General features: G+C 33.3%; 2 protein-coding genes across 2 annotated transcripts in view; one reads left to right on the top strand and one right to left on the bottom strand.

Annotated features, from left to right (window-relative positions):
• Positions 1-2,243, bottom strand: part of LOC135209376 (octapeptide-repeat protein T2-like) — a 22,060-nt gene extending 19,817 nt beyond the window's left edge. Inside the window, exons 1-2 of the mRNA XM_064242073.1 lie at positions 2,212-2,243; positions 1,043-1,224 (exon numbers count right to left, since the gene is read on the bottom strand). Coding sequence (XP_064098143.1) covers positions 1,043-1,224; positions 2,212-2,243 — 214 coding nt within the window. The remainder of the gene's footprint in view (positions 1-1,042; positions 1,225-2,211) is intronic.
• LOC135209256 (homeobox protein prospero-like) overlaps positions 1-25,000 on the top strand; it is a gene marked incomplete in the record, with an annotated part of 1,606,906 nt that overhangs the window by 1,239,077 nt on the left and 342,829 nt on the right. Inside the window, 1 exon segment of the mRNA XM_064241965.1 lies at positions 9,832-9,919. Coding sequence (XP_064098035.1) covers positions 9,892-9,919 — 28 coding nt within the window.

Genomic DNA, 25,000 nt, shown 5'->3' with positions numbered 1-25,000 from the left:
GTTTACCAGAAACACTGCTATAGCTAACTTTAGCCTTCAATAAAATAAAAGCTGCAGAAGCTAGAGGGCTGGAATTTGGTACGTTTGATGATTGGAGAGTGGATGAGCAACATGTCAGTTTGCAGCCCTCTAGCCTCAGTAGTTTTTGAGATCTGAGGGCGGACAGAATAAAATTTAGACGGGCAAACAAAGTCGGCACAATAGTTTTGCCTTTTCTTTTATAAAAAAAAAAAAACCGAGTTCATTGCTAACCAGCAGCTATAGCAACCAAGGGAGATACGTCCGGTGAATTGTAACTTGTAGATTCTATTATATATATATATAGAATTTGTTTTACAAAATTGTTATATTTTTTCTTTAATAACTAGATTTATTATGGTTGATAATACCTCGGATATATATTCCTCTATGCTACACATAACCACGAAACAGCCTGAGTTCAAAGAATACCTTGATGTACCTTGATATTTCTCCTGGTGCGTTGTATTATATAGTATATATATATATATTTATATATATATTATATATATATGTGTGTGTGTGTTTGTGTGTGTGTATGTATGTGTGTGCGTGTATATATATATATTATATATATATTATATATATATATATATATATATATATATATATATATATATATATATATATAGTATGTATACATATTCAGGGTGTTTCGAAATTAGATCCCCCCTCTACAGCATAAACTAAAAATTATATGGGCAGAAACAAAAGTAATTCAGAACAGGTATTCATTTAAGTTTCTCTCTGAGTATTTAATATTTTGTGTGGCCTCCATCTGCCTGTACCACAGCCTGCATTCTTGAGGGGTATGATTTCAGCAAATCGCAAAAAAGCAGAGACTCAAACTCCATTTCCCTGAGCACTTCGGTCACCTCTCTTCGCAGTTCGTCGAGGCTCGATATACTATCATAGTTCACTGTGCGCGTTTCAACACGATCCTTTAAGATACTACCAGTGTTTTCACACACATTAACCTCAGGGGAGCTACCTGGAAATTCACTTGACGAGAAGAAATCGATACCATTGTTTCGAAGAGCCTTGAAACATGGTGCCTTATCATGCAAAAATGTGACTTCTTCAACAGATAACAAATTTTCAGTATCTTTGAGGAAAGTAAATACTCCACCAGTAAGCACAGTATCTCTGTATTCGCCATTCCATGACTGTCCTTTTTCTTTGATGATCCACATGCACCGTTTGGCTCTGAAACAGAGAAAAATTCCCAAACATTCAGGAAATTTCACGTCATCGCTGATATCATCCAACTTTGCAGACCAAATGACGTCATTTTTATGATTTGGCTTCCTGACTGTGTAACTGTAGAATTCATCTGATGCGGCAACATGGAGAAAGTCAGCTTCATCCCAATCTTTCAGAAATGAACCACAAAACCATGCACAGTCTTCTCTCTGTGAGTGATGTTTGGCTTGCTGATAACATGAAATGGCTTGATACAGATTTTTTTCAACTCATAGTAACTTCTCTTATTTCCCCTTTTTGTTTCTAGTTCAAGCGCCAATTTACGTAAAGGCTTTCATGGTCTACCCACTGCCTGAGCTACGATGTCTTGTGACTCCTGAGAAAGGACTGAAGGCCTTCCAAATTTCTCTCTCTTTTTGCGATGACAGTCATATGGACTTTTGTTCCAGTTTCTTTTAACAAAGGATTCATCTCTTTTAATGTATTTAGCTATCCAGGAACGTGAAATGAAGGATGCGCCAGCATCCCTGGCCTCTCTGAAGGTTATAGCCCGGATTCGGTCAATCCATCTGATTTCTCCGAGTCGTAGCCATGGCTGTATCTAATTCCGTCACTCTATTTGAAAACACTAGAAATGTAAAATGAAAAATAGCTTAATAGAAACTTAAGATAATGTACGTGGAGATAGGCTACAGCAGAAACCTTCCTAACTTTCCAGTTGCTTCTGTGGGGGGGAGGGGGCCTCCTAATTTCGAAACACCCGGTGTATATATATATATATATATATATATATATATATATATATATATATATATATATATATATATATATATCGCGTATATATATACACACACATATATATACATATATATATTTATAGTAAATATATGTATACATATGCAAATACATATATATAATATGTATGTATATTATGTATGCGTCTGTGTAACAAATGACTTAATCCTATTTCTAATCTCGTTGTATGTATACCTGGCAAAACCAGGAAGCCGGGAACGCGTCATTTTATGTCCTCGAATCACCCTCACGGAATTACCCTTTGCTTTGCAAATGAGAGATTTGGGATTTTACCCTCAAAAGATATTATATCAGTTTATAATTAATCTGGGTTTTTCATTGCTTTCTGGCACCGGATGTCGTTCTTCCTGCTCCGATTACTGACGTTGCATTGCTCGGATTTCTTTGCTGGCGACGCGGATGGTTAGAATATTTACCCCCATTTCATCAGGATCATTACTTATTATTATTGATAATGATACTGATGATAATAATAATTCTACATTCTATTAATAATAATAATAATAATAACAATAATAATAATTTGGTTCATATTTAGTGCCTTTGATCATGATGATTACTTTGATAATGATAATAGTAATTTAACCAGTAGGGGTGAATGTATTTCTAAATTCTATTAATGATGATAGTTATAATAATAATAATAATAATAATAATAATAATAATAATAATAATAAATAAAATAAATTTGGTTTATATTTAGCGCCTTTGATCAAGATGATTATTATTATTATTGATAATGATAATAATAATGATAGTAAACTGACCAGTACTGGTGAGTGTATTTCTAAATTCTCTTAATAATAATAATAATAATAATAATAATAATAATAATAATAATAATAATAATAATAATAATTTTCTAGTCAGTCATAATTAATGTAGATGTTAATGCTTTACTTTTATAGAACCATCAACAGAAACAACAGTAACAATAATAATAAATAGTGGTAATAATACTAATGATAATAGATTCATTGTTGTAAGATTGTTATATTCAGCATTGTACTGGCACGGGCTCTTGCTCTCAATGCATCAGGTGCCTAATAGATTTTCCCATTATTATTTTTATTAATATTTGTTGGTAATAATTAGGATTAATGAGATTGATATGAATGAAAATATAATTGCAAGGAAGGAAGAAATATATAATAGAAAGGAAGGAAAGGAAATATGATAGAAAGAAAGGAATGAGAATATAAGAGAGAGAAAGGAAGGATAATGTAATAGAAAGAATGGGAAGGAAATATAATAACAAGAAAGGAAGGAGAATATAACAGAAAGAAAGAAATGAGAATATGATAGAAAGAAAGAATGAAAATAAATTAGAAAGAAAGGAAGGAAAATATAAGAGAAAGAAAGGAATGAGAATATAAGAGAAAAAAAGGAAGGAGAATATAATAGAAAAAAGGGAATGAGTATATAAGAGAAAGAAAGGAAGAAAAATGTAATAGAAAGAAAGGGAAGGAAATATAATAGCAAGAAAGGAATGAAAATATAATAGAGAGAAAGGAAGGATAATATAAAAGAAAGAAAGAGAAGGAAATATAATAGCAAGAAAGGAATGAGAATATAATAGAAAGAAAGGAATAAAAATATAATAGAAAGAAAGAATAATATAATAGAAAGAAAGGAATGAAAATATAATAGAAAGAAAGAATAATATAATAGAAAGAAAGGAAGGAGAATATGTTGGAAAGAAAGAAAAAAGACGAAACTAGGCTCAAAAGGCATTTATCTTCTCCTGGGGGTCCGATAAGAGAGAAAATGAGATTCGCCTCTCCAGAAAGGGCCATGTTATCGTACGCTCGGTGTCAGGTGCCATGTGGCACTTGCGCCGCCGTCAATGTGCCTGTTGGCATTAGTAGTAGAAGGGGATACCTTTGACACCCTCTCTCTCTCTCTCTCTCTCTCTCTCTCTCCTCTCTCTCTCTCTCTCTCTCGTGCCTGTGTGTGTGATGGCATTAGTAAGAAATACTATCAGTAACCTTCTCTCTCTCTCTCTCTCTTCTCTCTCTCTCTCTCTCTCTCTCTCTCTCTCCTTTTTCTAGGTCGTGCTGCTATGTAAAAATACATTCCCCCCCCTCTCTCTCTCTCTTTCTTTCTTGTTTGTGCTGGTATGTAAAAATACATTCTCTCTCTCTCTCTCTCTCTCTCTCTCTCTCTCTCTCTCTCTCTCTCTTCTTCTTCTTCTTCTTCTTTTTCTTCGTCTTCATCTTTTATATCTGTACATTTCCAAGGATATAGTAAGAAAAGACACGTTGCACACAAACCAACTCTCTCTCTCTCTCTCTCTCTCTCTCTCTCTCTCTCTCTGTGGGATATCCCATTACTGTAAACACTCCACCTGATACCCTATACACAACTGAGCTGCAAAAGTCATTGTCGTTACGTTACAGTTTCAGGATATTTTGTTTGTCATTATGGAAATCTAAACTCAATATACGTTTGTGCGCATATTTTCTGTATATGAGCTATTTTCTTTAATGTATATAGCACCAAAACAAAAAAAGACAAAAAAAATTCAACAACAAAATCTGTTTCAAATTACCTCTGTATAGAGTAAACCCATGTGTATTGAGAAAAAGCTAAATTTTGTGAGTCATTTATTGAACTATAATATGTTTTATCTGTGTGAGTACATGATGTGATAGGCTCATCGTGGATCATCTGTATATATATATATATATATATATATATATATATATATATATATATATATATATATATATATATATATATATATATATATAATATATATATATATATATGCTGTGTGTGTGTGGTGTGTGTGTTGGTTCGAGGTAGATATGTTTGATATAATTTTAGGAAGCTGTGGATTTTATACCTATGAGCTGACTCTTCAACAGAGCATCTGCGTTTCTGTACCGAGGCAGATATATTCAATGTTATTTTGGGAAGGTATGGATTTCATTCTTATGATCTGACTCTAAAGAATATTTATTATTATTATTATTATTATTATTATTATTATTATTATTATTATTATTATTATTATTATTCATCTCTTTCTGTTGGGGAGAGCCAGTTCTTCTTCTTTATGTTCCTTACTTGGTCTGCCAGCCTCTGCTCTGTTTGGAGGGGGTGTTATTTCTCTCATTCCAGATGTTGACCAATTTCCTTCTTCTATATCCTCTTCTCCGTCGGGTTTGCTTTTGATGTAGCATCTCCATATTTCCTTATTTTCTTCTCTTGTCCATTTCTTCCTTTGGTTTGCTTCTGTAGCTCCAATCTCAGGCTGTTGATTTCTGTCGTTGTGGTGATCAGTTGCTGGATGACGACCTCCAAGTACCTGACCGTCTTCCCCTTCAATTGGGCTGAATACCTGGCTGCCGGACGAAGCTCCCCTTTTTGTTGCCAGAGGTTCCATTTACGTCGTTGTCGTTTATTCCCTTCATTTCTTACATCATTGCTGAGTTTTTTGCTATTTAAACCCATAGCTGGACCCTACCCCATCAGGGGTACATACTCATTTACAGCTGAGTAGACTGAGGAAAAGGAAATTATGGTAAAGATCCTTTCCCAAGGTATCAACTCCGAGGAGAGCGGTCACCCATCCAACGACTAACAAGCCCCAGTGTTGCTTAACCAGTCCATTGACGACCTAACCCATTATTATTATTATTATTATTATTATTATTATTATTATTATTATTATTATTATTATTATTATACTTGTAAATCTTGGATCCCAAATATCCTCGACAAATATCGAATATCCATCATCAATTTTTAGAGTTGGATTTTTTTTTTCTTTTATTTTGAGAAATATTCAACTGTAATGAAACTCTCTCCCTCTACTTTATTGGCGATGCTGTTTGACAAATATCGGCCAAAACTCTTTTCTTTAAAAACCTTTTGGTTGGTCATACATAAGGATTATTATCATCTCGCAGTTTATAAAGAAAGATTCATACAAGTATATATTATTGGTTATACTTCCAACAGCACAGTCTTGTGGTTTATTTGGAGTTTTTATGACTTTTGGTTCATTAGTAATGAGAATTACTTACATATAACTTAATACTTTATTGAGTATATCACTTTCACCTCTATAAACCTTGTGGTTTATTTGGTATCAGACTGACTTGTGTCTGCTTTAAACTTGTGGTGTGTGGGAAAAGCCTATTACTTGCATCTGTGGAAGACTTAGTGTTTATATGAAATAGGAATGGTTTGCATATGCGTAAAATTGTGGTTTATTGGAAATAGGAATTATTTTCGCATCTGCGTAAAATAGTGGTTTATTGGAATAGGAATTATTTTCGCATCAGCGTAAAATAGTGGTTTATTAGAAATAGGAATTATTTGCATTAGCGTAAAATAGTGGATTATTGGAAATAGCAATTATTTGCATCTGTGGAAGACTTGTGGATTATTGAAAATAGGAATTATTTTCGCATCTGCGTAAAATAGTGGTTTATTGGAAATAGGAATTATTTTGCCATCAGCGTAAAATAGTGATTTATTGGAAATAGGAATTATTTGAATCAGCGTAAAATAGTGGTTTATTGGAAATAGGAATTATTTGCATCAGCGTAAAATAGTGGTTCATTGGAAATAGGAATTAGCTGCATCAGCGTAAAATATAAAATAGTGGTTCATTGGAAATAGGAATTATTTGCATCAGCGTAAAATAGTGGTTTATTGGAAATAGGAATTAGCTGCATCAGCGTAAAATAGTGGTTTATTGAAATTACAACACTTCCATTAAACCCAGCGTGGTTTATCTAGTAGAGAATTCGCAAAACTCATCCCCCCCCCTCTCCCCCCCCCCCCCCCCTCCGCCCCCCCCCCCACACCACCACCACTACCACCACCCCGCCGCCCCAAGGCTAATATGAAAAACTGGCGAGCGAGAGGAGAAACTTGGATCCACTTTCTATAGCTGTTGTTGTTTATTGGTAATGAGGTTGTAAACTGACTGCCCCTTATCTAATGTTGTTTGCACTAGATTGATTGGCTCGTTATCGTGTGATGGAGACTCCTTTGCCTCATTTGTTTTTTCATTTTTATTTTTATTTATGTTTTTTTAATCTTTTATCATTCTCTTCCAAGTGTGGTTTTGCGTTGCTTCGTCATAACTGCTCTCTTATTTTATTTTCTTTTATCTTTTAAGCGGAATTTTTTTTGTGGGTGGTATTGTTAAATGACGTGCGCTCTCTCTCTCTCTCTCTCTCTCTCTCTCTCTCTATATCTATATATATATATATATATATACTATATATATTGTGTGAATTATATCTATTCTATCTATCTATATACATATGTGTGTGTGTGTCAGTACCTTGTTTGTATTCGTTTGAATACTCATTTTGATTCAAAATAGCATTAATAATAATAATAATAATAATAATAATAATAATAATAATAATAATAATAATAATAATTTTAAAACTTCTGGGGTTGGCGATAAGGATGATGATTACTATTATCATTCGTTCATTCATTTGAAAATTTGTTTTAAAAGAGAGAGAGAGAGAGAGAGAGAGAGAGAGAGAGAGAGACTCCTTTGGACTTCTGTTCATCAAGAAAACTTACATGGAATTATGAGATACGACAGAGAGAGAGAGAGAGAGAGAGAGAGAGAGAGAAGGAATTCAGATTTAATTAGGTGACAGACAATGAGAGAGAGAGAGAGAGAGAGAGAGACTGATGACAGGGACCTCTTCCCTGTCAAGATAGTAATAGCACAAGCCGATACCGTTGTAATCTGCCTCTCTCTCTCTCTCTCTCTCTCTCTCTCTCTCTCTCTCTCTTCGCACAAGGACTCCCCAGTACATGAAGGCGCCTGTCTCGGCGGCTGGAGGAGTCGTGGCCGTCGTAGTGGTCGTAGTCGTCGTAGTATTATTAGTCGTAATAGCTTTGGTAAGCAGGAGGGCGGGACCCAAGGATACTCCCCCTTTCTTATCAAATTACAGTAAAACCTATTTTTCTCTCCTGTGCGGCTCTCTCTCTCTCTCTCTCTCTCTCTCTCTCTCTCTCTCTCTCGATTCACTATATAGCTATATGCCTGTGTGGATGTGCGTGTGTATATATAACTATGAATAAATACTTATGGCCTTATGATTATATAAATAAATAATATGTATGACTATAATTATATATATATATATATATATATATATATATATATATATATATATATTTAATGTTAAAGTGTGGGAATTTCTTTTTATTTCTTTGCTGGTTAATGATGCCTACTACTACGACTATTATTATATTGCAACTAATATCTATCGTTATGTATTCTGTTACCGATAGATGGCGATTGTATAATTTGGTTTTATTTCTTTTCCATGAATTTTTATAATTCGTTACCGATCGTAACCAGACTTCCCGTAATCACTGCTATAACTAACTGCGTTTTATTTCGATAATTAATGACACTTTTTTTTTACTTTAACTGCTGAATGAATGGTGACTTATTGCGTAGTAAGTAATCACATTAGATGAATATGATGTATTGTATATACTATATATACGTATGTATATATACATGTATATATATTATATAATACGTATATTTAGAATTATAGTATATATCTATATATACATAAATATGTAATGTATAGAAATTTAATTATATATCTATATCTATATATATATATATATATATATATATATATATATATGTGTGTGTGTGTGTGTGTGTGTGTGTGTGTGTGTGTGTGTGTGTATATATATAATTTATGTAGTATATATATATTTTATGTTATATAAATGTGTGTATTTTATATGATATTATATGTATATATTATTATATTATATATGTATATTATTTTTTGTATGCATATTTTATCCCATAAATATATATATATATATATATATTTAATTTAGACAAAAATATAACATACATACAAATATATAATATATTATGTATATATATTTGTTTTTTTTTTTATTTATTATTATATATAATTCCAGTATTGTTAATTGGTTCTCTTACGCTTTAACATGGGTGGTTCGAGCCTGCAGACCAATTAGGGCCACCCAGGTTCATTATATCATCAGCAGATTTATGTAATCGGACACTTATATAAGTATTTGACCACTGCGATCATGAAAGCTACGTATGGAATTTGAGAAGATATCGACAGAAAAATGTGATTATGCATCCCTTCAAACTTGAATTATTATTATTATTATTTTATTATTATTATTATTATTATTATTATTATTATTATTATTATTATTATTATTATTATTATTATTTCAGTGGAAGCATCCTGGGACGTGTTTGACAGCCGTGTTTTGTTCCTTGTAAATGTCAACTCATTTTTAATTATACACATACATACACACACACACACACACACACACACACACACACACACATATATATATTATCTATATACATATATATATATATATATATATATAATATATAATATATTATATAACATATATAAACGCAAATTATATATATATATATATATCATATATATGCATATATAAATGTATATTATATGTATATTTATACAGACGCACGCACGCACACACACACACATATATATATATATATATATATATATATATATATATATATATATATATATATATATAATGCACATATATTTGCACATAAATGCACAAAATGTGTAATTTACAGTATAGACTCTAATGCACATTCAAGAGTTAAAAAACCAAACTCGTGAGCCTTGATACGCAATTGAATTGACACACATGAGACAGAGACGGCGTAATCTGCAGAGAAACCGATGCACCACAAATTTTATAATGGGTCGACTCACTGTCCTCGTTTTCTTTCAGGTCGTAGGCTGTAGGAAGGGAGGAAGGGGTGACTAACCCAAATCGTGCAACTTGGCAGCCATGAATCACCATCTAGGGCCTCCCCCAGGTAAGTTGGCGAATTACTATCCTTATTTATTTATTATTATTATTATTCTTTGTCTACCGGATTGTGGAATCGTGTTGTGTACTGAAATGGGAATATTTCCCACCCCCCTTCCAGTATCATAGATTACTTGAAAAATATCAAGTTGTTTTACTTGAAAATTCCGTATATATATATAATATAATATATATATATATATATTATATATATATATATATCTGTATAACTATATCTATATATTTATATATATATATATATATCTATATATATATTATATATATATATATAGTATATATATATATATATATATATATGTATTGTATGTATGTATATGTGTGTGTGTGCATTTTCACTGCATTTGAGAAAGTATCGGACGATTATTGTGATCTGTAAATATACTCCGGTTTCTACACAGCACACATACACACACACACACACACACACACACACACACACACACACACATAAGTTCGTGTGTCGAATCGGACACTTGCACACACGTACACAGGGCAGATAAATATAGATAAATAGATGATTTATGTTGTGTCTGTATACATTGACTCGCAAACAACGCATCTTGCATCGTAATTTTATGACCGCCAAGAGAGTACATAATACATACATACATACATACATACATACATACATACATACATACATACATACATACATACATACATACATAAGCGAATGTGTAAATGAATTATTGTTATAGCACACTGAGGCTGGATGTACAGTGAAGTTTATCCCTAAAAAAAAGGAACACCAACAATAACAAGAACAACAACAAAGTATCTTGTAGGCTTACTCCCCGAGTAAGCGAAAATGGAATTGCTAAAGCTGCATTACTTCAAAATTTAGTTAACGATAAATTCCTGTTTATTATTATTATTTTTGGTTCTTCTTGTTATTGATGTTTTTAAATTAATAAACATTTTTTTTAAATGGGTTTGTGTAATATGAGGTGGGTGAGTTTTTTTAACCATATTTTTTTTTTCATGGGATTGTATAGTAAAGTTTTTAAAATTTAGTGATTGGGTTTTTCGTTGTGTTTTTTTAATGGCAATTAGGTGAAGTTTTGCTAAATATGATAATGTTTATGTTTGTTTGTTTTTTTTTTTGCCGGATTTTATCAGTTATAGTTTAATGAGTTTTTTTTTCATTGATTTAAACATTCGTGTTTGTTCGTTGTTTGTTTAGTATTCAGTTAAGTGAAGTGTTTTCATTAATGTCATCATGTATGTGAGGTGAAGCTTTTTATTTTTTATTCTATCATTTTTTCTCAATTTAAGTTTTCGTTTATTTGCATCGTCTTGAGATTTTGATGAACTTAGACGCTCACTCAATTTCCATCTGAAAGTCAGATAATATATATTCACTAATTTCATGAATGGCATTATCGCTTAGCTATTTTAAATGGAGTTTGCTTATTCGTTCATCCTGCCCCTGGGTTCCAACCCGAGAGCTGTTGTTTGATAGGTAGAAATGAAACTGATCACAACAAGACGCATTTTATATATATATATATATATATATATATATATATATATATATATATATATATATATATATACAGGCATTGTTGTTGTCGAGGCACAATACCTGAATAAAGGCGAAAGCGCTTGGTACTGACCTTCTGCCTATCATCTTCCTGTGGTATTCGCTTATATAATGAAGCCACATACATATACTGTGATTTTTTTACCTTATATACACACACATATATATATAAATATATATATATATATATATATATATATATATATATATATATATATTATATATATATGTAATATGATATATATTCGTGTGTATATATGTCTACTTTCTTCAGAGAGAATTGCATAACAGTTTACTCCCAATTATACTCGACGCCCCCCCTCCTCCCATACACACACCCCCTTCCCCTCCCCCATCCCCTTCCCCACCCTTCCCCCCTTCATTAAGTCTCCCCGAGGTGATAAGAGCGAAGGGCGTAAAAGAGTTCTTAGATTAAACAAACAATAAGGAACAATGAAGAACAATGAAGGAGAGACCTTCCTCCTCCTCCTCCTCCTCCTCCTCCTCCTCCTCCTCCTCCCTTCCCTACACTCCCCCCCCCCCTACCCACAACACTCCTCCTCCTCCTCCTCTCCTCGCACCATCCCTCACCCCCACCCCCCCTCCCCTGAATTCATTTTAATTTGTAGACGATGTTCATGAAAATATCTTCTCGAAGAATGGTCGGTCAATATTTATACCTCGGAAGAATTAAGAAATAAAAAAGGTAAATTAATGAAAAAAAAAAAAAAAAAAAACCTTATTCATATAGGGAGCTTGATGGGATTAATAGGGCGTTAAGTTTCCATTGATTAAGTCAACCCTTGATACAACACGAAGGTTTTATTATTATTATTATTATTATATTATTATTATTATTATTATTATTAAAAAATCCTCATAGCAGCACGAGTATTCAAATGGAGAAACAAATCCACAGTTATATAAATGTACATATATTTAAATTTAAAAATTGTTTTTAAACTGAAATATATGTACATTTGCATAACTGTGGATTTGTTTTCCATTATTATTATTATTATTATTATTATTATTATTATTATTATCATTGACCTATTTAGCAACATAGAGCATTGACCGCTGCTGTAGCCATGAAGGGATTTTTGTTGTTTGTAGTCTTGTCCCTAATTATATATTCTTGTGTATATAATCATATATGTGTGTTTGTGTTTATGTGTATTAGTGGGTATGGGTGTGTGCGCGTGTATGAGAGAGAGAGAGAGAGAGAGAGAGAGAACGAGAGAGAGAGAATAATGTATATCACTGATGTAATATATAAATTAAATTATACTTGTACTGCGTGTGTACTACAAATACATATATTCAAGGACGTTTCAGAAACAGACGAATACAGTAACAAATGCTGTATCTGGAGTTAGGGGGTGCATGCTAATCAGTTCAATAGATTATATTTTATTCGTAAATGGTATTTTATTTTGGTTCTTCATGGTGTTATTAGGTTGTGGAATATAATACGCAATGCGTCGGAGACTGGGAGCTTCCAAGTTGATTTTGTAGTTGAAAACTAAATATAAAATCTGTTGCTCTTTAAAAGAACAAGATGAATGTAGGTATAGGAGGAATATATGTGTGTATGTATATATATATATATATATATATATATATTATTACATATGTATATACATGTGTGTTATAAAGAGAGAAAGAGAGAGCGAACTTATGAAAAAGAAGAGTAATTTGTATTAGGAGAGCTTTAGAAAAGGATAAGTGAATTAGATGTAATGTTAATCAACAGATAGTTATATACTAAGATTAAATCTAAATCAAGATTTTAGAAAAAAAAAACAGTGATAATCATCTTAATGAAAATGGAATTCATTTTTGGGAGAAGTTTGAGCTAAAGTACATCACATTTTAAATAAAAAAAAAAAAAAACTTGGATTTCTTACAACTGCTTGTTATTTTCTAGCTTTCAAATGACCAGAATTAGGTATTTATTTATTTATTTTGTGTGTGTGAAATTGTAATACATAACTCATTAAGAGCTGATTTCATTACAAGTGTGTCCATGAATTACATGTCAATTACGCGTAATTATTACGCGTCACGTTCTGTGAATATGTTTTCTAGATTTTTTATATGTAATTATATATATATATATATATATATATATATATACATATATATATATATATATATATGATATATATATATATTATATATATAATATTCTCAACATCGTATAGTTTATGCATATTTCTTACTGGTCATGTGCATAATAAGTCTCTTAGTTTTTTACGGTTTAATAGATCCACTCCAACCACAACTCGGTCAAAAAATAATTTCACAAAAGTCAATCCATGTTCTTATCGTGTAAAAATATTGTTTTCTCAACACGTATCTAGGCTTCGCAAGTGTCTACGCGATTCCTGTACCCGATTTATCACAAAAAAAAAATAAAGACAAACATTTGGACTTACTGTTAATTCAAAAAAAAAAAAGCAGGCAGTTAGGCTCGCTGTCAACTAAACAAAACACACATATTGAGACTCACTGTCAACTCATAAAAGAACTGTGACTCACTGTCAACTCAAACAAGACTATGTGACTCACTGTCAACTCAAAAAAGACTATGTGAGTCACTGTTAACTCAAAAATGGACTGTGTGAGTCACTGTCAACTCAGAAAGACTATGTGACTCACTGTCAACTCAAAAAAGAACTGTGACTAATGTGACTCACTGTCAACCTCAAACCAAGACTGTGACTCACTGTCAACGCAAAAAAAGACATGTGAGTCACTGTTCCAAACAACAAAAAACTATGTGAGTCAACTGTCACAACAACAAAAAACGGACCACAACAAAAACACTGCGTGACTCACTGCCAACTCAGAAAGACTATGTGACTCACTGTCAACTCAATAAAGACTGTGTGACTCACTGTCAACTCAGAAAGACTATGTAAGTCACTATTAACTCAAAAAGACTGTGACTCATGTCAATAAAAAAAAAAGTTTGAGTCTCTGTCAACTCAAAAAGAGTGTAACTCATGTCAACTCAAAAAAAGACTGTGTGAGTCACTGTCAACTCAAGGAAGACTGTATGAGACACTATCAACTCAAAAAAAACTGTGATTCATTCAACTAAAAAAAAAATTTAAAAAAAATAAAAAATGAACGTCTCTCTGTCAACTTCGTGTTTATCCTTAAAGGCAGCGAGAGTAAGTACATAAAACCAACCTGCCCCTTCACTTATCTGTAAAGCAACCCAGTTTTGTGAGAGAGAGAAAAAAAAAATAAACACAGTGTGATTCACTGTAAACTCCGTGTTTATCCTGAAAGGCAGCGAGACTAAGTATATACAAACCTGCCCCTTCACTTATCTGTAACGGACCTTAAAAAAAAAAAAAAAAAAAAAAAAAAATAGCCCTGTTTTGTGACAGCGGATTCTGCTTATCGGAAACTTGTATACAAACTGTGTCGTATGTGTTCCAAGTCCTGTCGGAAGGCAAGGTTTGTCTAACCTCCTTTTCCTTCGCGATGATAAACTAGCGTATGTGTGTGTGTGTGTTTGTTTGTTTCTTTTGTTAGGTTAGCTTGTTTGTTTATTTTTTGCTTAATCTTTTATCTCCGCTGAAACAGATGCGTTGGGTTGACTTTTGTGGACTTGTAATCTCCTGTTTTTTTTTGCTTTCTCGTTCGTACTTTATTTTTTTTAATGTTTTATAAAGGTTTATTTATATCAGTGAAATTGAAATAATTGATTTGTTATTCTTTTTACCGAATGTAATGTGTTATCGTTATTAACTTTAGCATAATTATTAATGTGAATATAATAATTAGTAGTGCTACTACTACTATTATTAATGAGCTATGCCATAGGTATTGTAAGACAGTAATATGTCATTATTAACATTATTATTATCATTATTATTTTTATTATTAGTAGTAGCAGCAGCAGTAGTAGTAGCAGAAGTAGTAGTATTAACAATAAGTGAACTGTGCCATAGGCCGTGTAAGTCCATATGATACTATTTTTATTCTTATTATTATTATTATTATTATTATTATTATTATTATTATTATTATTATTATTATTATTATTATTGAACTATGGAATAGTTGTGTGAGACAGTAGCAAAATTAATCATTTAGAAATACGAATCTTTGCATTTCTGGAAACGTTTTTAATAAGTTACCCTGTAATCTGTAATCGTAAGAAGCACATACACATTAAAATCAATATATGTTCTTTTCCTGCATATATTATACTCTACCTCATTTATCAGATATCGCCCCCACCCCACATTCCAAACGGTACTACTTCCTTTTGCGTTGTTTATACCGTCTATTTGCCGTTTACTGTTTACCGTTTATATTCTGTGCCTTCCCCGCTCGATGCGTTTTTGGGAAAAGCCTTTATCCGGTGGAGATATCCTGCTTTATAATAAGAGAAAAAAGGCTGAATTGATTACGACACGCGTAAACGGATGTTCTTCCGCGTTACTTCACCCAAATCCAAAAGGATGTTGCGATAGATAAGAGAGAAAGAGGAAGGCGAAATGTTTGATTATCACTGAAGGGGGAAACCCATTCGTTCTGTTACTTTAAAAAAAAAGTAAAAAAAAAAAAAAAAAAAAATCGCCGAAGTCCCTTCGGCGCAATCCAGTTTTCCGTACAGCGTGTTAATGCCATGTGGAACTCTCGGCCATTCCATGAAACTTCCAGCTGCGACCCACTACACTTTCAGCAACAGCCCTGGTGGTGGCCTGTGTTATCTTTGCACCAATATCGATGCCAGACGCACAATCATGGCTAGCTTTAATTTTTAAATGAAATAAAATCTAATGAGGCTACAGGGCTGCAATTTGGTATGTTTGATGATTGGAGGGTGGATGATCAACATACCGATTTGCAACCCTCTAGCGTCGGCAGTTTTGGAGGTGTGAGGGCGGACAGAAAAAGGGCGGACGGACTAACAAATAGCCATCTCGTTTATTGATAAAAGGTTCAAAGAAGCTATCATGGCCGTTTAAATGAACCATAGGCGCACTAAACTGTTTGAGTTGCCATAATATTGTGTTCCAAACTTCTAGGACTGTTCTGTACTTTTCTGTATTACGAATAGTATTATTCCTCTGGTCTGTGTCGAGTACTGTTCTATGATGTTAGTTAAGCCCATTCCTATCGTGTTATTATTATTATTATTATTATTATTATTATTATTATTATTATTATTATTATTATTATTCATAAGAATCTCTCGCATTAGCATGTGACCAAATTGTGTAGAATTTCAGTGGTGTAAGAGAAAGTGTATATTAGAAATTTATACTATATAATATGTATATATATATATATATATATTTATATATATATATATATATATATATTTATATATATATATATATATGTACAAACGAGAACTTACGAGAACCTGGTTATTATTATTATTATTATTATTATTATTATTGATGATGTAAGTGAAGCTGTCAATGCTTTTGTAATATAATTCACGCTGTATAGCATCTTCTGCATGGGCGTTCATTATTTTTCTTTGAAGTGAAGTAAAGCTAATTTTCTTTTCATATTTACAAGTATGCCCTTATTTTAAAGGTAAATTCAGAATTCACAGCAAAAGTTACTTTACAAAAGTGCTAAGCATTAAGAAAAAAAAATTTTCATAATCTTCTAAGATCATTTACACTGACTTCTCTATAAATGATTGCATATGCTTTGACGATTATTCTTCGAAATACATTGTGCATAATTCATATTCATGCTGCTTGTTGGAATGTATACACAGCCCTATATATACTGTATTCGTGTACTATAATAATGAAACACATTTGTAGAATTTAAATTCTGAATTATTCATAATCGCATGTTTTAGTGAACTAGTAATTTAACTGATTGTCCTAATAACAAGAGCAGGAACATCGTTTGGCTTTTATAAGCATTTTGTTTACTCAGAAATCATTTCCTTTGAGCCCGGGGCTTCATATCAATATTTTGGTCTATATGATCAACCCTTTCGATGGTTTATCTTGGCCTTTCGCGTCAGTAGCACTAAACTCCTTGGTATATTAGGTCGGAAATCGGAAACAATAACCACTGGTTTATGGTCAGGTGGGCATGGGATTTTTATCCGTACGCGCGTAGTGCTTAAGGTTCAGTTTAATCAAATCTGTCATTCTGGCTCAAGACTCGAGCAAAATTTTGAGGGAAGGTGATTCGGTCTCTAATTATAACTTCTTTAAGGAACATTTTCCCACACTTGTGCTCTCAGGATGGGGGAGGAGGAAGCTCTCCCCCCATTCTAATCCTTCCTTTTGAGAATGTCCTAAAAGGATCCGAGAGGAGTTGAAGGAGACGGCGAAGAAAGGGCGAAGGCTTAAAGGATACCGCAGGAGAGGAATAATAGGACCCTAAGAAATGCTTAGTTCCGCCATAAGCAGGTTTCTCTCCTCCTCAAAAAGTTCCTTGGCCGGATGTTTATCCCTCAAGGAATCTCTCTCTCTCTCTCTCTCTCTCTCTCTCTCTCCTCTGGAATGCTGGCTGGAGATTCTCCTGGGAAAAAAGGATGACTGGAACATCTTGATATAACCTTACCCTTGGGTCGTGTGGAAAAAGAATAGACGTTCAGGAAAACGTTTGTGTTTTTCAGAACAATCGTTGATGAAAATGTTTGTTTTCCATAACAAACGTTTGTTTATTAAAAAATAATCGTTTTGGAAAACGTTTGTGTATATATAATAAACGTTTAAGGACACTTTTTCCGTTTTACAGAAGGAACGTTTTAAGAAAACTTTGTATTTTACAGAACAAACGTTCAGGAAGACACTTGTTGTAGAGAACAAACATTAGGAAAACATTTGCGATTTACGGAACAAACGTTTACGAAATCGTTAGCGTCTTACATAACAAACGTTAAAGAAAGCCTTATATTTTACTGAACAGACGTTTAAGAAGGCGTTTGTGACTTACATAAGAAATGTTCGAGAAATAATTGTTTTTTTTACAGATCAAACAGTTAGGAATGCATTTGCGATTTACAGAACGAACTTTTAAGAAAACGTTTGTGTTACTTAGAAAAATAAAAAAAGTACCTTAGTAGCAAACCCAATCTACATAAAATTATTCCTCTCTCTCTCTCTCTCTCTCTCTCTCTCTCTCTCTCTCTCTCTCTCTCTCTCTCTCCCTCTCTCTCTCTCCTGACACTTGCTCGAGAGTTGATAGTGACAAATGGACACCCTTATAAGCAAGAGAGAGAGAGAGAGAGAGAGAGAGAGAGAGAGAGAGAGGGAGAGCATACTTTCACTTTCTTAGCAGATGTTTTCACCTCAGCGGCGTCCCCCGCTAAGAAGGTGCTCAGAAACATTGCCTCCAGAGCTTGGCGTTGTTTACCTGACTGAAGAATAGGTCATTTACTGAAAAGAAATTCTCTCTCTCTCTCTCTCTCTTTCTCTCTCTCTCTCTCTCTCTCTCTCTCTCTCTTCTCTTCATCATCATATACATTCAGTATTTAGATATATATATATATATATATATATATATATATATATATATATATATATATATATAATATATTAATATTATATAATATATATGTTTGTGTGTGTGCGTGTTTGTTTGTTTGTTTGTTTGCCCTTACCCGTATTGTGCACACGCACACGCGCGTCGAAATACAATATTTTATCCAGTGTATCGAAGAATTCATTCTTTGATTTTTGTATAAGTCATTTTTCCCTTGCCTCCATTCAGCTTCCTACAGTTTCTATTGACCAATTCTGTTTCATCCCTTCGCTGGTCTTTCGGAAGTAAAAGAAAAAAAAATAGAAAAAACAGTTTTGTTTGTATTTTTCCCTCTCTCTCCTCCTCTCCTCTCCTCTAATCTCTCTCTCCTCCTCTCTCTTCCTCTTCGTTTGTTTTGTGCTTTTCAGTTTTCATTGCTGTTTTTTTTTTATCTCCGGGGTTTGGTTAGGTATCAATTTTTCTTTGGGAATTTTTTTTATAAGTCCAGTCAGGTTTTATTTATTTATTTGTTTTCGTGGTAATTAACGTATTTTGAAGTTTTACTTTCTTCCTTTTTTTTGTCGTGGTAATTAACGTGTTTTGAAGTTTTGCTTTCTTCATTTTTTTTTGTCGTGGTAATTAACGTGTTTTGAAGTTTTGCTTTCTTCAGTTTTTTTTTTTTTTTTTTTTTTTGTCGTGGTAATGAACGTGTTTTGAAGTTTTACATTCCTCAGTTTTTGACGTGGTAATTAACGTCTTCTTGAAGTTTTACTTTCTTCGGATTTTTTTTTGTCGTGGTAATTAACGTATTTTGAAGTTTTACCTTCTTCGGATTTTTTTTCGTGGTAATTAACGTATTTTGAAGTTTTACTTCCTTCAATTTTTTTTTGTCGTGGTAATTAACGTGTTTTGAAGTTTTACCTTCTTCGGATTTTTTTTCGTGGTAATTAACGTATTTTGAAGTTTTACCTTCTTCGATTTTTTTTCGTGGTAATTAACGTATTTTGAAGTTTTACTTTCCCCATTGTTCTTTATGTTTATCTTTTTTTTTTCTTTCTTGTTATCCAAAGACTTCCCCTCCATATTATTTTTTTTCTGCATATTGTTTTCCTTATGATTATTCTAGTGTTTAATACTACTTTCTTATATTTTTATGTTGTATCATTTTTCACCATTTCACTCTCTCTCTCTCTCTCTCTCTCTCTCTCTCTCTCTCTCCTCTCGTCTCAGTCTCTTCTCTCTCTCTCTCTCTCTCTCTCTCAGATACAATTTCCGTCAAATTATTTTTCTCTAAACTCGCAAAGAACAGTATATCACCAATGCATAACATTCCTTCTCTCTCTCTCTCTCTCTCTCTCTCTCTCATCTACAATTTCCGTCAAACTATTTTTCTCTAAACTCGCAAAGAACAGTATATCACCAATGCTAACTAACTCTCTCTCTCTCTCTCTCTCTCTCTCTCTCTCTCTCTCTCTCTCTCTCTCTCTCTCTCTTCCCCAATCCACACGCATGTCGACATATGCTAGCACACGTCGACTAGGAATCCCACACAGACTTAATCTGGGGAAAACCTCTTGGAGAAATATCACTGGATATTATTGGTGGAATCAGCGTCCATCCCAGATCTTCCGCCTGATAAAGATATTAACCCGATCAATTGCATAACTCATTTGTGACACGCTTTGCATGCGAGGGGAGAGAGAGAGAGAGAGAGAGGTTGCAACAGAGGGGAAAAAGACTTAATGAGAAGAGGAAGAAGAGGAGGAAGAAGAGGGGAAGCGAATGATTTATTGGTAATGATGGAGGTCACTTACGGCGAAGAGGGAAATAAGGGGAACTTATGGAAACGAGATTGAATACGGTTTTGCGGTTTTGTTTATCTGTTTATTATTACTTTATTCTTTTTATCTTAGTGATGACCCCTCTTGCGATTCGGTGAGCTGATGAGGGGGATTTTAAATGAATGACCTGGACGTCTGTACCTCTGTCTGTCTGTCTGCCTCCTCTTTGTCTTGTTCTGTCTGTCGTATGTCAAACTTCATGAGTATTTTTTTTCATTGATTCATTTGTTTGTATTCGTGAAGCTGGGTTGATTCATTTACTATATATATATATATATATATATATATATATATATATATATATATATATATATATATATATATACTATATATATATATATAACACATATGTATATACATATATATATATATATATATACACTATGTATATACATATAATATATATATATGATATATATATCTTATATATTAATATATATAATATATATATATATATATATATAAATAAATACACATGTAAAGTATATATACTATATATAAAATATAAAATCATATATGTATATCCATACAAATGCATGAATATGAATACGTATATTTATATCCATATGCATACGCACGCATGTATACCGTCCTCGAGGTCGTAGTAAACTGTCTTTTTATATTTGCAAATCGGGATCTTTCATCCACGATTTACTTCAATCGATGCAAATTAGTTTTTTATTCCAATTACGGGAAATTTTATAACTCGGAAAAAGGTTTTTTTTATCCCTACGCGATTTTTTTTTTCTTTTTAACGTATTTTTATTTTAGGTTCTTTTTATTCTTTATTCACCTCTCATTTCATTCCTTTTGTCGTTATATTTTTATTCTTCCGTCTTCTTTGGGAAACTTAAGTGGTATTATTGAATCTGTTTTAATCCTGTCGTGTCTATTATTCTTAATTGATCGGTGTCTGTGAACCCTGGGCCGGTGTGACGCCAGGTAACTCGCAGTCTCAATCGACAGAAAGGATTGGGCTTTTAATTCTTGAGTTCGCAAAAAACCGATTTATTATTATTATTATTATTATTATTATTATTATTATTTTATTATTATTATTATTATTATTATTATTATTATTATTTTCTCAAAAATAATGGCAGAATTCACAGAATTGATTTTATACAAAATTCTTTCAGTTCTCCTTATGATTTGTCTTTCTGGCACGCTGGTATTACAAAGTAGCTGTCCAATATTTATCGTTATCTCTGTATGTACATGGCCCTGAGCTGGGTTAGGTCGTCAATGGACTGGTTAAGCAACATTGGGGCTGGTCAGTCGTTGGATGGGTGACCGCTCTCCTCGGCGTTGATTCCTTGGGAAAGGATCTTTACCATAATTTCCTCAGTCTACTCAGCTGTAAATGAGTACCTATCCCTGATGGGGTAGGATCCAGCTATGGGTTAAATAGCAAAACTCAGCAATGATGTTAAGAAATGAAGGAATAAACGACAACGACGTAAATGGAACCTCTGGCAACAGGGGAGCTTCGTCCGGCAGCCAGGTATTCAACCCAGTTGAAGGGGAAGACGGTCAGGTACTTGGAGGTCGTCATCCAGCAACTGATCACCACAACGACAGTAACCAACAGCCTGATTGGATGCTACACAGAAGCAAACCAAAGGAAGAAATGGACAAGAGAAGAAAATAAGGAAATATGGAGATGCTACATCAGAAGCAACCCGACGGAGAGAGGATATAGAAGAAGGTTGGTCAACATCTGGAATGAGAGGAATAACACCCCCCAAACAGAGCAGAGGCTGGCAGACCAAGTAAGGAACATAAAGAAAAAGAACTGGCCCTCCCCAACAGAAAGAGAAAAACTGGAAAGGGAAATGTCACACGGCAACGAATTACACGAAGACGAACTGAGAGACGATGCCACAGAAGACGGCAGGGATGATGAGGTATCAAACAACGACACACGAAGAAACACCGACGAAGTAACAGAGAGGACGGAATGGGTAGAAAAGATTAGACAATGGATGGAGCCAGATACAAAGAGAACAAAGATCCCCCCCATGAAAGCCTACAACACCAAGAAATTAAGGGAGAAAACAAGTGAGGTCAATGAAATAATGGGCATAATACACACCACCATTATCACAGAAACAAATAACTTGGCATATGCAGGAGCAAGATTAGTAGCAGAACTGATGGGGATTCGAACACCAACACCACCAGCACAACCAACCCAACAGAGACCAAAACAGCAACCTCCTTGGAAAAGGCGCCTGGATAAGCAAATCATGGTGATGAGATCTGACTTGAGTATTATTATTATTATTATTATTATTATTATTATTATTATTATTATTATTATTCCATCTTCATTTAGTGTAACCGTATTATTTCTACATTGTTATCTCTGTTACATGGTCCCGAGCTGATTGAAGGATATTATTATTATTATTATTATTATTATTATTATTATTATTATTATTATTATTATTATTATTATTATTCCATCTTTATTTAGTGTAACCGTATTATTTCTACATTGTTATCTCTGTTACATAGCCCTGAGCTGAATAAAGGATATTATTATTACTATTATTATTGTTGTTTTGTCAAGGATCATTTATGACGTTTCATTATCCTGCATCGTAATCATTTTCACTCTGGAGACGCCAGACCTCCTTCCTTTCGAAGCAGAGCAAAGACGACTGACGTTGATGTTATTATCAGGGCCCCTCCATCCTCTCTCTCCCTCTCTCTCCCTTTATTCTCTGGCTGTCCTCCTTACACTCGAGGCCACTTCCCCTCATACATACCTTTCCTTATCCGTGGCAGCTATTGTCCCGGTTCTTCCGTCCGCCGTGTGACCTCGTCGGAGTTCATTCTCTTCATCCGCGCTCGTAAACAAGATGCGGACGGTTGCCAAGTGTGTTTTTTTTTTCTTCGTCCCTCATCAAAACCTTGTCGTTTATTTTCTATATGTTACGCATTCGTTTTCAGTCCATCGCATGTAAAAGTGCGTTACTTCACTGTAAACAAATCCATACAGCAATATAGAACGCTATTCGTTAAATCTCACGATAAAATACGCTGAGTAGATGAGGACTTCGAATCGCGGGGGTTAGAGAAATTGCTAATCGGCAACTCGCGCCGAGCGTGACCTAGCGTCACCTGGCAAGGGGAGAGGCTATTTCTGTTTCCTAACCGGGTATTTTTCAAAAGGTGCAAATTAAGGACCACAAAGGAGGTCGGGTGATTGGGCAGAATAGGAGATTACGGCACTGCGTCTCTGGAGAAGCGAGTCCCGTTGTTATTATTATTATTATTTCGGTAGAAGACCCTCTTTTAAGACCTGATATCCTGTTCTAATAAAAGATTCCTTCAGCATTTACAATTTTTTGAAAATTCCCAATATGAATATTGGCCAGTTACTCAGAAACATCGCTGAGCCTGAGAAGCGAATTGTAAGGAAAATAGAAAAAACAATATATAAAATCAACTCGCTTAATTCTGCCATCCTTTTTAACAGTATTCTTTTATTATTATTATTATTTAGTTAATTTATTTGTATTTATTTTTATTATTATTATTATTATTAATTATTATTATTATTATTATTATTGTGCCTATACATGGAGTGGCTTTCTTATTGCTAGTACGTAGTGTATAATGATTGCCGTTCAATAAATGTTATCTATTTAGTATTTTCAACGTTATAGATTGGGTGATTACAGTGCCATAATTATTTTTCTATATGTCATTTTCTGCTATTGACTGAGGAAGAGATTCAAAAGTTATTGTTATCATTCTCGCACTGGATTTGGGTACTGGAATTTCTGTCGGTGTTTTGCCATATTATTGACGTTGATGCTGGAAGTAAGCATCTCTCTCTCTCTGTCTCTCTCTCTCTCTCTCTCTCTCTCTCCTCTCTCTCTCTCTCTCTCTCTCTCTATTAGCAGTTGAAGTATGAATGTGACAGTTGCCATTGTCTTGTCTTTTTCCAGAGCCACCCCCTGGTAGTAGAAGTCTTAGTGTTTAAAAAAAATGTATGAAACATATGCATATTACCTAACGAATGAATTATGTTAAATAGTATGTAAGTATGTATGTATATATATATATATATATATATATATAATATATATATTTATATATATATATATATATATATATATATATATATATATATACAAATTTTATATGCTCATTTACTTTATATATATATATACATACATACATACTATATATA

Source organism: Macrobrachium nipponense, chromosome 37 (genome assembly GCF_015104395.2).
Source record: "Macrobrachium nipponense isolate FS-2020 chromosome 37, ASM1510439v2, whole genome shotgun sequence".
NCBI classification, from domain to species: Eukaryota; Metazoa; Arthropoda; class Malacostraca; order Decapoda; family Palaemonidae; genus Macrobrachium; species Macrobrachium nipponense.
This window is presented reverse-complemented; position numbering and strand designations above follow the sequence as displayed.